This window comes from Grammomys surdaster, unplaced genomic scaffold (genome assembly GCF_004785775.1).
Source record: "Grammomys surdaster isolate TR1022 unplaced genomic scaffold, NIH_TR_1.0 167, whole genome shotgun sequence".
NCBI classification, from domain to species: Eukaryota; Metazoa; Chordata; class Mammalia; order Rodentia; family Muridae; genus Grammomys; species Grammomys surdaster.
In genome coordinates, this window is record NW_021604615.1 from 6053685 (window position 1) to 6068813 (window position 15129).

The 15129-nt window shown below is 47.7% G+C and overlaps 1 protein-coding gene across 1 annotated transcript in view; it reads left to right on the forward strand.

Annotated features, from left to right (window-relative positions):
* The window catches only part of Col4a2 (collagen type IV alpha 2 chain), a 135981-nt gene that overhangs the window by 33462 nt on the left and 87390 nt on the right, over positions 1-15129 (forward strand). The window contains 1 exon segment of the mRNA XM_028766336.1: positions 7912-7992. Within this exon segment, the coding sequence (XP_028622169.1) occupies positions 7912-7992 (81 nt within the window).

Consider the following 15129-nt stretch of genomic DNA (forward strand, 5'->3'; position numbering starts at 1 on the left):
TACTAGGGAAGGAAACCCATACAATGCAGGCATTTCGTGCTGCAGACAGAACATCCCCTCACGCCGTGACAGCTGTCACCTGCATTTCCAATGTTTTCCACGGCTCCATCCTGGCCCATTGCCCTGTTCCACCCAGCTGACCACACCTGTTTGGTCACTGACTTTTGCCTCTTGACTCCTCCCCACAGCCTCTCCCCGGGGCCATCGCCTGGCGTTGCTAAGTTTCAACCACTGGATGGAATGACTCAAGATGAAGAATCTCCAAATCCCCACCCAACACTAAAGCCACACAACAAAGGAGTCTCAACTCATCCTTGTAGTGACCCCGTTGCTCTCCGAAGCAAGGGGATGGGTGGGAGGCTAGAGGTAGCTTGTCAGGCAACAAAAGCTGTATGGGCTTCTCCCTACCCACAGCAGCAGGGCAGTGCACCATCCTACCTGTTAAAAGGGGAGACACGCTCAGGCTGTTTTTGCCTCCATAAGGAAAGGCTCGTAAACAGGAAGCAGCCAAGGCAGGGTGAGCATGCATGACAGGAAGTGCCAAGTTCCCCTCTCCTCCATCTACCCAAGGCCCGCTTGTCTCCACCTGCGGTCCAGGCCCACCCACACCTGAGATCATCCTAGCTCTGGGCCAGGTGTTTTCTGAGGCAGTGTCTGGCTCACACCTCCTTGGCTGAGGCTCAGCTCTCATTCCTATGTCTGCAGCCCCAGGCCCACGAGCTAGGCTGTCTGTCTGATGTTAATGACCCCAGACTTGGACAGCCAAGAGTCTCTAAGAAGCCATCAGTGAATCCTCAACTCCTGTGGGAGGTGAGTGACTGGCTTCAGTTTGGAGTTCAGCAGGGTTAGAGTGTTCTCTACCTAGTGTCAGCAACCCCACCCAGAGTCTCTGTCTGCCATTCCTCATGCTCAAGCCCACCAGCCCACCTCACGCCACGCCACGTAGCCCTCGATAGCCATCACGGAATCAATGATGTAAGTCAGGAATCATTCTGGGAGGCTCGCCATCGGGTTCCCGCTCTCAACACCCTTTCCCCAGCATGGCTGCTCATGTTGCCTTGTCAGAAGCAGATTGGGTCTGGAAAGCACCATCTTGGAGTTGCGTTGGTGGCTATGTAGCTAAAGCTGGCCTTAAACTCTTGACCCTCCTGCCTCTGCCTTCCAGAATGGGTATCATTTCCCAAGACTTAGATGAGACATACAAATGAACAGCCATGGGGACAAAAAGGAAGACACATGTGCCCTGCAGGTGCACACCTGGGCCAACATAGGAGCACTCTTCCATGACCATCGTCCAGGAAACTCCTTAGTGCTCCATCTTCCTGCCTCTCTTGTTCTACAGAAAAGCCTGCCTTCCCCCTTCCCTGTGAGACCTCCCATCCATGAATGCACAAGGTGATGGTGGCCACGCCACCCTGGAATTAATTGGTGCTTGGTGGCAAGCCCTCCTTCCCAGTCATCGGTTGCCTAGGTAATCAGGTAGAGCACTCCTGTCTGCCATCAACCTTTCTGCCTAGCTGGCAGTGGTCTCAGGATACTCTAAAGTGGCTGAGCTCGATTTGGGTGCCCTTGAGATGCTTTTAAACAAAGGCAGTGAGTTGGCTGGACCTCTGGGCCGCCCACTGTGTGTGCCGCTGTGATTTGCGTTTCCTTTCCATATACCTTGTCTTGCTAATACCATGTTGGAATTATTTCCTTAATTTCTAAAGCTGCATGTGCGGAAATGGCTTATACTTCCTGTTTTGATAAACTAATAGAACTTTACTGAGAACTTTGTTCCCAAGTTGGCTCTCTCCCCTTAGTGGGCCTGTTGCTGGATTAAAGAGATCTTTAGAACGCCCAGCTTGACTGGACTTGTGACAGAACAAAGACTTGTATAGATTACGTTGCCTGCAAATAGGAAACATATTACCTTTGGCAGTAAGGCTTACCTCTCGAGTTGCTTAGAATTGGTTATTTAAGACTCCTCTGCAGAGGAAGTTGGGGTTGGATGCCGGGGGCGATGCGTGGTGGGATATCTGTAAGTTCCCTTCAAAGCTGCTCTTTTTGGCTGGAGGTGTACTGGCTTAAAAATACTTCCTTGGACAAGATGTTTCTTGAAACATGTGGAGGACAAAATATTCTTTGTTTTAGGACAGATGAGTTTTGTTCTTAGATCTCCATATAAATTTGAGTAATGGTTATTTTTTTAATGCACAAATCAAAAACAATGGGCTGCAATTTTTTCCCCTTTCATGCACATATGGTGTGTCAACTTTAAACGATACTCACATCTGCAGGGACCTGGGTGCGTTTCTGTTGATTTGTGCCCTTGGTCTGCACAAGTAGCTAGAGAAATTGTCTTGAGGCTTTTAAATCACTTGTGAGTTTTATTTTCGGGTACAAATCTCGTCTTCGATGCCCTGGATATAAGCGCTGGTGTATCTGAAAAAGGACTGCTGTTGCTCAGTGGTTTGGATGGCAGTGAGTACACTCTTCACCAGGCAGGGAGGAAACTCTTCCTATCTGTCTTGTGGGACACAGTCCCTGGTGAAGGCAACGTGATACTCTTGTCTTGTCACTGCCATGGACTGCTGGTCCGACTGGGAGCCAGCACCACTCACTGTGGGACCGGATGTGCTCTTGATCTTGCAGCTGCTAGCACTGATCTCTGCCCTACTCTGACACATTCCATTTATAGATGGCAGAACCAGAGAGCCAGCAGCTTGAAGCATGAGAGGCTCCAATGGAGCCTGAGAGGAGCCTGGGTCAGGAAGCTAGAACCTGGCTTTCCTTACAAGATGTTATGGTGTCTGGTCTTCCAGAGGCAAACAGCTCACTGACAAGCCAGATCATGCATTCAGGGTGGTGTAGGTGTATCCAGGACGGACATGGTAAAGATAAGGGAAGTCTTAGCTATGAACATAATGGTGGAGAGAGAGACAGAAAGAGAGAGGGGGGGGTGCTGTACAGTGCCTGCTCATTGATTCCAGAAGCTTCCAGATAAGTGCAACGCAGTCAGGATCCACCACAAAATGCCTTTTAGGCCTTACTTTCCTACCTGCTGCTTCGTGGCCCAGGTCATTCCTGTGACTTCCAACCATACAGCAGTGCCGTCTACCAATTCAGGATAGAATAAAACTCAGCCCAGAGAGAAGAGTCCTAAAAGGAAGTATTTAAGAAAGAGAGGGACTGAAATTCATTTGTTACATTGACTAGAAATCTAGCATCTGAGACTTGGGCTCTAAAACTCTCTTAATTCCCATAGGGAACAGGGTTGGAGTCAGAGGGGGACTAAGGAGGCATTTCCTAGGAAGGATAGACTTAGGGTCCATTTGGCCATGGCCCCCACTGAACCTGTATGAGATTCTTCTGCTCCAGTGACAGACCCACCTGTTGATGAGGTAGGATGTGTTCGGGGTGGTACAGCCACATCCAGGCTGCTCCCTGATTAACCAATCACAGGGTTCTCTTTTCACAATGGGACTTGTGGGACTTGGCACACGTGGGACTTGGAAATAAAATATAGTGAGGAGGCAGACTGTGGCTGTGTTCCTAACTGACTCTACACCCACACTCCACACTCAGGGTATTAGAGATAGTGAGAGCACAGTTGTCATTCAGGGGTGACCTATTTGGGTGACAATCCCTGTCTCTAGTCTATTGTTTCTCCTCCTATTTCACCTGTGAGCCCCCTCCAGAGCCTTCCTCCTCTACCTTACCCAGCGTCTTTGCCGCTGCACTGCTTGGCTTTCAGAGGACTATGGAGTTCTGCTGTTCTCTCTGCTGCCCACATAGTTCTGCTCCTGGGAAACGTTTGCAGGACTTCTCCCTACTCCATGACTCCCGAGGGCACAGCCAGCTTCCTGCATGCCTGCTCCAGACTTAACTTTACTTCCACATTACTGGGTCTCCACAATGCAGCATATGTCCAAGCTGGTGATGAGCGGACATTAGTGTCCCCTCTCCTCCTCTGATAGCCACATCCAGTCTTCTGTCTTGTCTGCAGAGCCGATATACTAGAGGGGACTCAGTGTCTCGTATGGCGGCTGATTGGATGGCTAGTGTGATTTCTCCAGGAAGGGGTTGATGATTGACAACCTAGTCCTTGCTAAGTTTGGGAGTGTGGCCCACAGACAGATGCCAGCAAGGCCGTCTGCATAGGGACAGCATGTGGGCAAGTCTGAGTGAGTCTGCAAAGGAGTACAATTTTACCCATCACCTCCTCCTTCCTGGCTTAGTTTCCAGATACCCTCTTCCTCAAAAAGTTGTACCAGAATTCAAATGATATTGAACTAGGCATTGACTTATTTGCTTAAGCAATCTTCTCTACTTACTCACACACGATGAAGCCAGGGACTACGTCTAATATATCTCAGTTTTATTCCAGAGCCTTGAACAGTACATAGTAAGCAGTTAGCAAAGGGTGAAACCATGGCTGGCGTGTGTGAGTGAGGAACTTCGTAAGTGTGAGAGAGAAGTGTGTGAATGGGTCTATAGTGGCATATGAGTGTGTGAACGGGGAATGAGTGTGCAAGAGTGTGCACGTGTGTAAGTCCACGAGTGATCAAGGAGTGAGTGAACTTGTCAAGAGAAAGCCGGTCATTGGCCCCAGCCATGCTTGCAGTATCCAGACAGTTTGATTTTGGAGTACCAGATATCCTCACAGGACAATGAGCCCACAACACAGGATCCTTATTGGTCTCAGAATCATGAGGGAGGAATAACTTCAGAGCAGACATAAACACTGGTGTCTCAGGGTATGAGACTCCTGTGGCCATTTTAGGGGATCTTCAGTGTAACTACCACCTTGGACTGAGTTCTTTTTACCCTGGGATTGAGGACATCCCAAAAGCCAAGTCTGGCCAGCTCAGCCAAATGGATGTGGGCAGCCCACAGACCCCTGTGAAGTTATGGGAGCCTCCCCATCCTACATACCCCTGGGGCCCAGGTTTTAACCTGTGATTTTGTAAAATGAGAAATATAAAATCCTTGGAGAGGATTCAAAAGGGGAAGCTCACTCTTGTGAAGATAGAAATAAAGTCCAGGATGGTCTCCATCACTGAGGTGGTGAGCAGGTTCCCCAAGATGGTCAAGGGGAAAGAAACCACCATTTTTATTAAGTACTTGACAAGAAATAGGAGTGTGACTTGTCCCTGAACGGTGCTGAGCAGTAGAACCAAGAATCAGACTCCAAGTGTGGACCCACGGGCTTGTGTGAGCTGACAGAGTTCCTTTCTGAGGCAGGGGGACAGTTCTCCAGACACACAGCCCACATGAGTTTCCCTCTATCCTCACCCACAGTCTCAGGAAAACATTCACATCTCAAGAAGTTCTAGAGCCCCACATCCTGTTAAGAGAATGCAGTAGTTCAATCCAGAGACATGTCCGGTCTCTAAGAGTCTGTCTGGAGCACATACCCTGCCTCAGTGTGTCAATATTTCTGTTTGTCCCAGAGACCAGACACTCCACTTGACTTCCTGAGGGCTCTTGTAGATACTAGAATTTGTAAGAGAGCCCCTGCAGGAGAGGTGAGATGGCTGGAAAGGCCATGGCGGAACTAGTCTGATGTCTAAGGGCCACCTCCCAGTGCTGTGTTTGGCCCTCAGCTCATGAGACAGGGTGCTCCAACTGGTATTGCTCGTTTGTACAATTAAATGCAGGGACAACTCTAAGGAAGCCTGTTGGATCAATTTGAAACCTTTAAAATCATTTCAACCATTGATTTTTAGACAGGGATTTGGCAAGTGGCTCTAAAATCAAAATTAAAATACCCTGTGAATCAGCAGCTGGAGAATATGAATGAGCATAGTTCTTTCCCTTCTCAACTGAAGACTTCCCGATGTGTTCCCAACAACTCCTGGGTGATTTATTGGCAAATGAGAGAAAACTACCAAGATAACTGTCCAGTCGGGTCATGGTCACATGACGTGAGTGTGACCCATCCAGGCTCGGCCTCCGTGCCCAGGGACTTTGATGAAACCCGTGTTTCAACTTGTGCCTTATTTCTAGAAATATTATCTTCAAAACCTGTACTAGATGACTCAGTGTAAATGTTCGCTGAAGACACACACAAACACACACATAGATTCATATTCTAAAGGCATAAAAATATTTTTATATATGTTTACTCTTACACCATGGACCGCCCCCTGTTTTTATTACCTCAACAAAGAGCTCTGGGGGAATTGCGCGTCTTCAAAGTTTTGAGAATGCTGGGCTTTGTGAAACTCATCAGACAGTAGATTAGGTAGAGAGTCATCATCAGGGTTCCAACTACAGGGCTGTGGGGTGAGCTCGCTGGAGGAAATGTCTGTACAAAAAGAGCCCCAAGGCTTGCAGATCCCAGAAGTGAACTGTGGCCAGATGGCGCTGAGTCAGATGTCTGCGGTGGCCTGCATACCCAGGGCTGCTTGTGGTGAATCCTGGGCTCTGCGAGACATATAAAGCAGGTGAAGGTCCATAGCAGTACGGTTGGCATCTCCTCAGGAACACAGTGGGCACCTGTGCTGAGACTTATGTCTCCCTGTGACCTTCCAACTATGTTTTTGAGGCTTAACCCAGAATGAAAACTCAGCATTAGGGCAGGTGAGATGGCTCATCAGGTAACGAACTTGCTTCCGAGCCCGATGACCTGAGTTGGATCCCTGGAATCCACGTGATGGAGAGAGAGAGCCAGGACCCACGAGCTGTCCACTGACCTCCCGTGTGCAAAACACACATGTGCACACAAATATATAAGTATAAAGGATAACTTTAATTCTATGGTTAAAACCTTTTTGACATTGGAGGGGTACCGTCATCCGCTGGTTCCCACTTACAGAAAGAGTGACTGAGTGAATGTCGGAAGCAAACAATGTCTACATACACTGCCTTAGGAGTAACTGCCAACAACCTGGGCTCTGTGGGTAGGATGGCATCAGACGTGGTCAAGATGGGACAGACTGAGTCTTTTGTGTTTGCACTCTCTCCTGCTCCAGCATGGAGAAGGGCTGTCCTAACATATCTGTGGGTAATCGTGGGGACCACAGCTGGTGCTTGATTTAAGTAAAACGAACAGAAAGCGAGTCAGGATACTTAATTTTCTGGGTCCTGTGGGCATTATCTAAGAGAGAAATCCTGCCCCGGGCCCCACCCCCATCCCACCCCCGCCCCTGGCCACGTGATCCAGGCTCTTCATTCTTCTCTCACTGGAAATGTTGGGATAGAGACTGGGAAGTGAGAAAATACTAGCTAAGGGTTGGGACATTCAAGAAGCTACTCCAGCTAACCAACCCAGGACTTAGGAAAGGCTTATTCCTCAGTTTTTCCTTCTCACCACAAAGAAAATGGGTGTTAGGGGGAGGAATAAGGGGGTGGGCTTTCCTGACGATGTGTCTACCTGAGTTGCGGTGCTATTGGGGGGTATCTTGCTGACACGTGTATTTCTGAGACCTGCCTCCCTACAACATCTCCTTCTTTTGCCCTTCCATGGCAGGAGCCACAGTGGTCATAGCAACCCCTCCCACCACGGCTCGCTTTCCTTCAAATCTCCAGGCCCCTGTGACTCTACCTCCTGAGCTCTGCAATTGCGTTTCCCTGGGCAGCCTTGGGTTTGAGGAATGTTTCCTCTGGTCCTCAAGTCTAGGCTCCTGGCTCAATATCTGGAGTCAGTGCTCCTCCCAAGGCTGTCACTGGCAGAATGTATTGTGCCAGCAGCAAGCCCTTGTCTCACTCAGGGCCACAAGAATGTCACAATAGTATGGGGTGTGGACGACGGCAGTGAGACTACACATGCTTAAAACAGCACAGCGATGGGGACTTTGTACCTACATCTGTGTTAAGAGGGGCCCGTGGACCCTTTTGAATGAAGGCTTGATGTTACATTAATGACCCACAGTGGGATATGATGACACTCTTAAGTAAACTCTGTCTTGTGTCTGGTTTCTACAGGCTTCAAAGAAGTTGGATGTGCCCTGCGGAGGGAGAGACTGCAGCGGGGGCTGCCAGTGCTACCCAGAGAAAGGAGCACGGGTAAGTCATGGCAGTGTAAAATAATGTTTCTTGACGCTGTTTGAAAGTGCCTTAAATTGACCAGTCCAATCACACTTTAATATGACACAATATAGCTGATTCCCTTTCACCATGCAATAGGTCACAAAATGGGCTCCAATGGAACCACTGTATTTCTCATGGTAATGAATACACACAAGCACAGATGTCCCTAGATAGCCACCAAGACTTGCCTCCAGAGACCCCTGGGTACCAAAGGCTGAGAAGGCTCAAGTTCCTTATATAGTCCAGCCGGTAATCTGTGCTTGATCTCCTGTGTTCATTCTGCAGGTTACTTGCAACAATGTGTCTAAATGCAAGGCATTTGTGTGATACATTGTAATATAATGTTTAGGGAAGGTTGGTAAGGGAGCACTGTGCTGTGCAGTGAAGACAGAAGGCTGTTTTGTAAGATTGAGTGTGTGTTAATACAGAGATGGTCTAGACTCATGGTTTACATAGGCAAATACTTTATAAAGAAACTTATATAAAACAGAATATGGCTGCCCTAGTGATGCAGCATGGGTTTGTACAAACTTGAGAGCTTTGGGAATTGCTCCATGAACAAGAATCCCGAGGTTGAAATCACTTGTACCCTGAGTGTGCTTGATGAGGGTCACTTCCTAGATAAGTAAAGAGAAGGTCACCTGAGAGATCACCACAGCTCCCGGTAGGAAGAGGGCTTAACACGTCTTCGGGTTTTGCTCTACTGCCCTTAAAATTGGTGTTTCAGTTTCAGGGTTACTTTTTAAAATTCTCATTTATTTTTATTGTATGTGTTTGAATGTTTATATGCATGTATGCATACTACCTGTGTGCCATGGTCACAGAGGCCAGAAGAGGGCATCACATCCCCCAGAACTGGGGTGACAGATGGTTGTGAACCACCACATGAGTGCTGGGTCTGAGCTGTGTCCTCTATAAAAACAGCATATGCTCTTTACTGCTGAGCCATCTTGCTAGAAAGATGGACTTTCTGGTACACACAATACTAATGCTTCTTTTTAAAAAGGTATATGTATATCCTATTCCTCATTAAGCAATGTGTACTTTTGATAGTATCATACTTGTCCACACTGTGCTCTGACCACACCCATCCCTCCCCTCCTCTCCTTCACCCCCAACTCCACACTTTCCCTCCCCCTTCTCAACCAGTTCCCTTCCCACTCTCTTATCCCCCCCCCTCTCTCTTCCTGTCTGCCTTTTGCAGGTACTATATAGCCTTATTGTTGTATGAACCATATATTTTTAAATTAGTAGCCTCAGCATTGGACATCTTATTATATTATAGTCTGAAAATAAAAGTCTACTTTTGCTCTGTTTTCAGACATGTTTACCATATGATGAATTTTTAAATAAATTTAGACTCTTTGACGATTAATGTAACCCAGACTATTAACTATTTCTTCAAGTCTTGTAAGATACAATTAGACTATATTTCATTTTATAAAGGAGGTAGTCTTTTCCCTGGGGTGGATGGAGCTCAGTGTTGGATCATATGATTAGCGTCCACAGGTCAGGACCTAGGCTCAGCCCCTAGGCCAGCTTGCGTGTGTAGGGTTCTGGAGAGTAGTAGTCCACACAGGGCCACCTTGTCTGCTACAGCTTTCTTTCTGGGACCACACCCCTGCCTGCCTCACCTTTGCCTCACCAGAACAGCTGGACAGCAGCTGCCTGCGCATGATGCTTGTCTCGAAGTTGTCAATCACATGGCTCTTGAGTCCCGAGTGAGCTCCACCCAGGTCTGTCTGTCCTGTCAGCATTTCGAGTGGCTGTTCCCATTCCTCTTCTGCAGCATGACCAGCCCTGTGGTTGGGGTACACACCAATTCCATATTGTGTCTCCCCTACCTCCTCCTCAAGCTCCTGCAGGAAATCTTGATGACCAGGGCCCTCTGTTCAGATGTGAAGGTCTTTGCTGACTCGGCTGACTGATGTGTTAATGAGAGATCACAGGCATGCTGAGGACCCCAGTTCTGAAAGCAGCGATGCTTAGTTTAAGTCAAAGGTTTCCCTGCTTGGACCTTGTCCTTTTGGGACTATTAGCTGAAGATCATTTGTCAACATTTTAAAAGGACAGACTTATATAGTATAAATAATATTTTATTTATTTAATTTTTGCACTGCTTATTTATTTTTTTTATTTAATTTGTTTATTTTGAGATAGGGTTTCACTGTGTATTCTTGGCTGGCCTGAAACTCTCTATGTAGATCAGAGTGGTCTTGAACTCATAGAGATCCTCCTGCCTCTACCTCCTGAATACCAGAGTTAAAGGGGTGCATACCACCACCACCACTCCCAGCCTCATTTCTTGATATTTAAAGTTCCCCTGGTCCCTTGCTATAGATTTTGTCAAGGATGAGATAATTTGTGAGTGACGAGGGTGTCTGAACTCCCTCAGGCAGTAGCTTCCCAGGCCAGGCACAGGCTCTCGAAGCTCTGACTGACTCAGCCTCCTTATATGGACTCAAAGCAGATCCATTGGTGCTGAGCAGATATCTCCAGAACCAGGCAAGGGAGATGGTTAGACCTCAGGAGGACACTGCCTCCAGCCTCCTGGGGTAAGACAGCCATGAGCCCAAGGAGCAGCTCCTGCTTGGCGTTCCACATGGGCTATGATTACCCAGAGCCAGAGCCCATGGATGAGAGGTTTGCATGATGTCTCTGTGAGGATATTTTTCTCTCTAAAGGCCACTCATGCTTTTTGAACGGAGACTCATCTGCATGGCAATGTGCTCTCACATGTCACACAATCTCTTCTTAGAGATTCCAGGAAGGAGTTGTCAAGGGTTTCTGCATGTCTGAAACTTAGGGAGCCCACAGCACAGCTACTGAGGTCTCATCATTTCCCAATGTCCCTCACTAAGAAAGCACCTGGGTCTGGTTTAGCCGTGGCCACATAAAATGGAGAGCTAACTCTTCCTTCACTTGACCAGTCTGGTCATCAGAGCTTAGCCTGGTATGGCTTGCTTCTCGTCATTATGCAGATTGTTAAGATCGAGGAAGTGACACCCACCATGACACTTCACCATAGTGTCACCCTCTCAATATGCCCATGCTCATGTGGTCAGTCACAAGGCAGGGCGCACTCCCATGATTCTGTCTCATCCTTGCACCTGTGAGAGGACAGAAAGATACCATGGGGATGCAGGCTCAGTCATCACACAACATGTTAATCCAAGCAGATCACACTGGATGATACAGGGTGAGACAGAGCTGGCATGATGACACTGCACTGTGTGTGTTTCTGAAGATGTCACTGGACATTTTACCAAACGTGTGTTCATCTCAAACAAGGATGAAGATTTAGATTCTGTTTCCAGGTACACGCACGCAGAAGGGATATGTAACATAGTCACCCGCACATGTTTCTGCAGAAAGCAGGGCTACTTCTGATCTGCTCTTAGTTCTATAATATTTTTCTTAAATAATGTTATTATAAAAATAGCTGTAGGGCGGAGTCTGACTCCAGGGAGCCTGTGCATGGTGAGTTCTTTCCCACAGTTTCCCCTGGGGTCGCTTACCATATATTTTCCCCACGGTGCTGCTGTAGCTGCCACACAACCTCCCTGCAGGCTGTGCTCGGCTAACTCAGCCTTATATGGACATGGTACCCTCGTTACTGTGTTTTCTCCATGGTGACAGCCAACAGCAGAAACTCTGTCACTGGATAACTTTTGGACTCCAAGGAGAAATCACAAATGCACTGTGGTCCGGTTCCAAGAGAATGCTCAAGTTACAGAGTGAGTGGGTCTGTGTAAAATACACAGAGCACAATTCTCCACCCCATGTGCTGAGCTGCAGGGGGTGGGGTGGTCATTGCTTCCTGCAGACAGAACCACCAGTCTCTAGAAAATTCCTATGAAGCACAGAACTGGAGTAGGAAGAGGCAGGGACTATGGCAGAGCCCTCCGTCCCCTTCACTCCCTGCTCAGGCCAGGAGCAGCAAAGCAGGAGGCTAACCTTCCTCTTCTGATGAATTAGGACACACAGTTCTAGCAGATGGTTGAAGACCTCCTAACCTGCTCTTTCTTCTTATACACTGTGAAGCCAGCAGGCAGCTCAGTGGAAAACATGGAGTAAATTCCATCCTAGAAATGTCCAAAGCCAGGGTGTCACGATCTAGCAAGTTAATAAACAGGAAACAGAGAGGGATAGGTGAAGACAGCTTTGTGTGAGTTCCATAACTCTCCAAGGTTGGTCTAGAACATGGTTCCAAACCTTCCTAACAATGTGACCCCTTAATACAGTTCCCCCTGTCTCAGTCAGGGTTTGTATTCCTGCACAAAACACCATGACCAAGAAGCAAGTTGGGGAGAAAAGGGTTTATTCAGCTTACACTTCCACATTGCTGACAGGAACTCACACAGGGCAGGAACTTGGAGGCAGGAGCTGATATGAGGCCATGGAGGGATGTTCTTACTGGCTTGCTTCCCCTGGCTTGCTCAGCTTGCTTTCTCACAGAACCTAGGACAACCAGCCCAGGGATGGCACCACCCACAATAGGACCTTCCACCTCTGATCACTAATTGAGAAAATGCCTTACAGCTGGATCTCATGGAGGTATTTCCTCAAGGGAGGCTCCTTTCTCTGTGATAACTCCAGCTTGTGTCAAGCTGACATGAAAAAAAATCAGCCAGTACACCCCCAACTATAAAATTATTTTCATCGCTTCTTAATAACGATTTGCTGCTGTCATGAATCATAATATAAGTATATTTGGAGATAGAGGTCATGACCCACAGGTTAAGAACCAGAGAGATTGATTTTTGTTCATTTTTTCAGTTGGTTACCCATAATCTTCTATCATGCAATGTTTGACCATGAGGTCTGGTTAAGTCCATTCCCTCAATTACAATTTTTTTTTAATTTTTAAAATTTGATCACTGTGTATGTATGACTGTGAGTGCCTCAAGGCAACAAGGAAGGCTTAGATGCTGCATTTTACATTCTAAGAATCTTTCACCCCCCCCACCGTAGGGTCTCTGATCTGGAAGACAGATAGTTCTCACCCTCCCGGGATTCCTTAAATCTAACAACGTAAACCAAAATAAAAGAAACCAGTAAAGATGAAGAGTATATGGCTGAGCTTGCTAGTGCCTGTCTAACACCACAAAGTGGATTGTCACTATGAGTTCAAAGCCAGCCTGGTCTGTGTACTGAGTTCCAGGCCATCCAGGGCTACACAGTGAGACACAGCCATTTTTAAAAGAGGAAGCATCGTAGCGAGGAACACCTTGTCGTTGGATCTTTGCCATTGGCCACGAGGAGCTTAGAGGCTGGGGGCAGCCAGCCAATGACAAGGTCTTCTCTCTAAGAGAGCATTGCTGTGGTCAATGCCCTCTTCACTGATAGATTGGTGTGGCACGGCCACTCCACATACCTGGTAAAAGTCACCTGCAATGTTTCAAATGGACATCACAGGAAAGGGCAAAAATATCATTCATAGGTAGCAAAGACACAAGCTAGCTTCCAGGTCCCTATGGCTCCAGTCTCCTGGTGGTTCTCACCTACTTCGGAGAACCTGGGCAGGTTACTAGGGCAGAGAATGCAGGGACCTGACATCCCTAAGCACGAGGGCTACAGCTTGGTTACCTGAGGGTTTCGTGGGGACAATTATGTATCAGGGCCATGTCCCCTCAAAGCGCACATGGTGCTGGACTTTGAAAATCATATTTTGCTGGTGTCTGCTGCATTGGGAAGCTCCCCAGCTTCCTCTGCATATGGGAATCTACATCCCAGCATCACAAGACCCCACTCCAGCAGCTACAAGCAAGGCCTTCATCCATGAGCGGCAGATGGTGTCCCCAAAGACAAAGGGTGCTTCATGGGTTTCAAGGATAAAGTCGGGTTGCCCACAGGGGACCTGAGAGCAAGAGGGTTGAGGAAATTAAGTTGGAAAGAGAAGAGGAAAGAGTTCACAAGCCTGGGGGACATCTGCAGGGGATAAGACAAGATCTGGGAAGCGTTCTTATGGAAGGTGCTTAGATGAACCAGGGTCACAGTCCATGAAGGGAAGCTGGCTGGGGCTAGTGTTTTAGGCTCCATTCGAATATGGGTCTCATTTGAATCTAAGAAAATGCTGTGAAGGACCTAAAGCTGGCTCCCACACGGAAATGGGCTACAAGCAGCACCTGTGTCAGGCAGCACTGAGGAACCCAAACCACCCAAGCACGCCAAGCAGTCTTCACCCTCATCTGCCAATGTTCATATTCCTGAAACGTGCACACTTAAAAAGAATTTCCTTCCAACATGTTCGATCAGCAGTGCCTGGGTGCCCGAAACATGCTATTGAGCAGGCAAGATGGACGTTAGATCTTACCTTAATTGATAAATTCAAGTGAGGGAGATGGGCTAGCCCAGGGCACAGTGTCCTGGAGGTCAATTGTGTCCTTAAAGTCAGCTCTGGTGAGAAAAGGCTGAAAGGAGGAACAAAGGAAGAGGGAAAGAGAGTGAACTCTTAGTCAATGTGTAAGAATATTCTAGATAGTGTATCCCAGGGAAGAATGGAACAATAAAAAGCCGGGGTTCCCTGGACATTCGACCACAATTTGTGACCTATTCAGCTCAGATCTTTACAATAAGATCTGATCTCAAAAGTAAATAGGCCGAGGCCCAGCTGTGTAGACCACTGACTGACTGATGAGCTCTCAATCAGCCCATAAAAGGAGTTCCTGGGAGGCTGGGAGGTCACCTAGCTCTCCGCCTCTCTCCGAGGCCTGTAAGAGGCATTGATCTTCTTGCTTTTCCAACATGAGGCTCCATGTGTGTCTCATGAGATCCACCTGTCTGGTAGCTTTCATACCGGGGACTTTGGGGATCTAATGCCTCCCGCACACAGAGACTCTTCATTCGAGCAAGAGGGATAGTGAGCAGCTGTAGAGATGAGTTAATCTTTCTGCAAGGGAAGGTCGCTGTTTTGAATAATCCCCTCCACTTTATCCTAACGTGACAATATTTAATGTCAGAAAACAATGGGGGTATTATATTCAGGATTTGAAAACAAAACAGGCCAGTATGGAGATCTATCTAGTAGGAAAAAATACAGACAGGCATGATGGCATACACCTGTGACCCCAGAGGCAGGAAGAGCAGGGCCTCAGAGGCAGCCTGGGATAC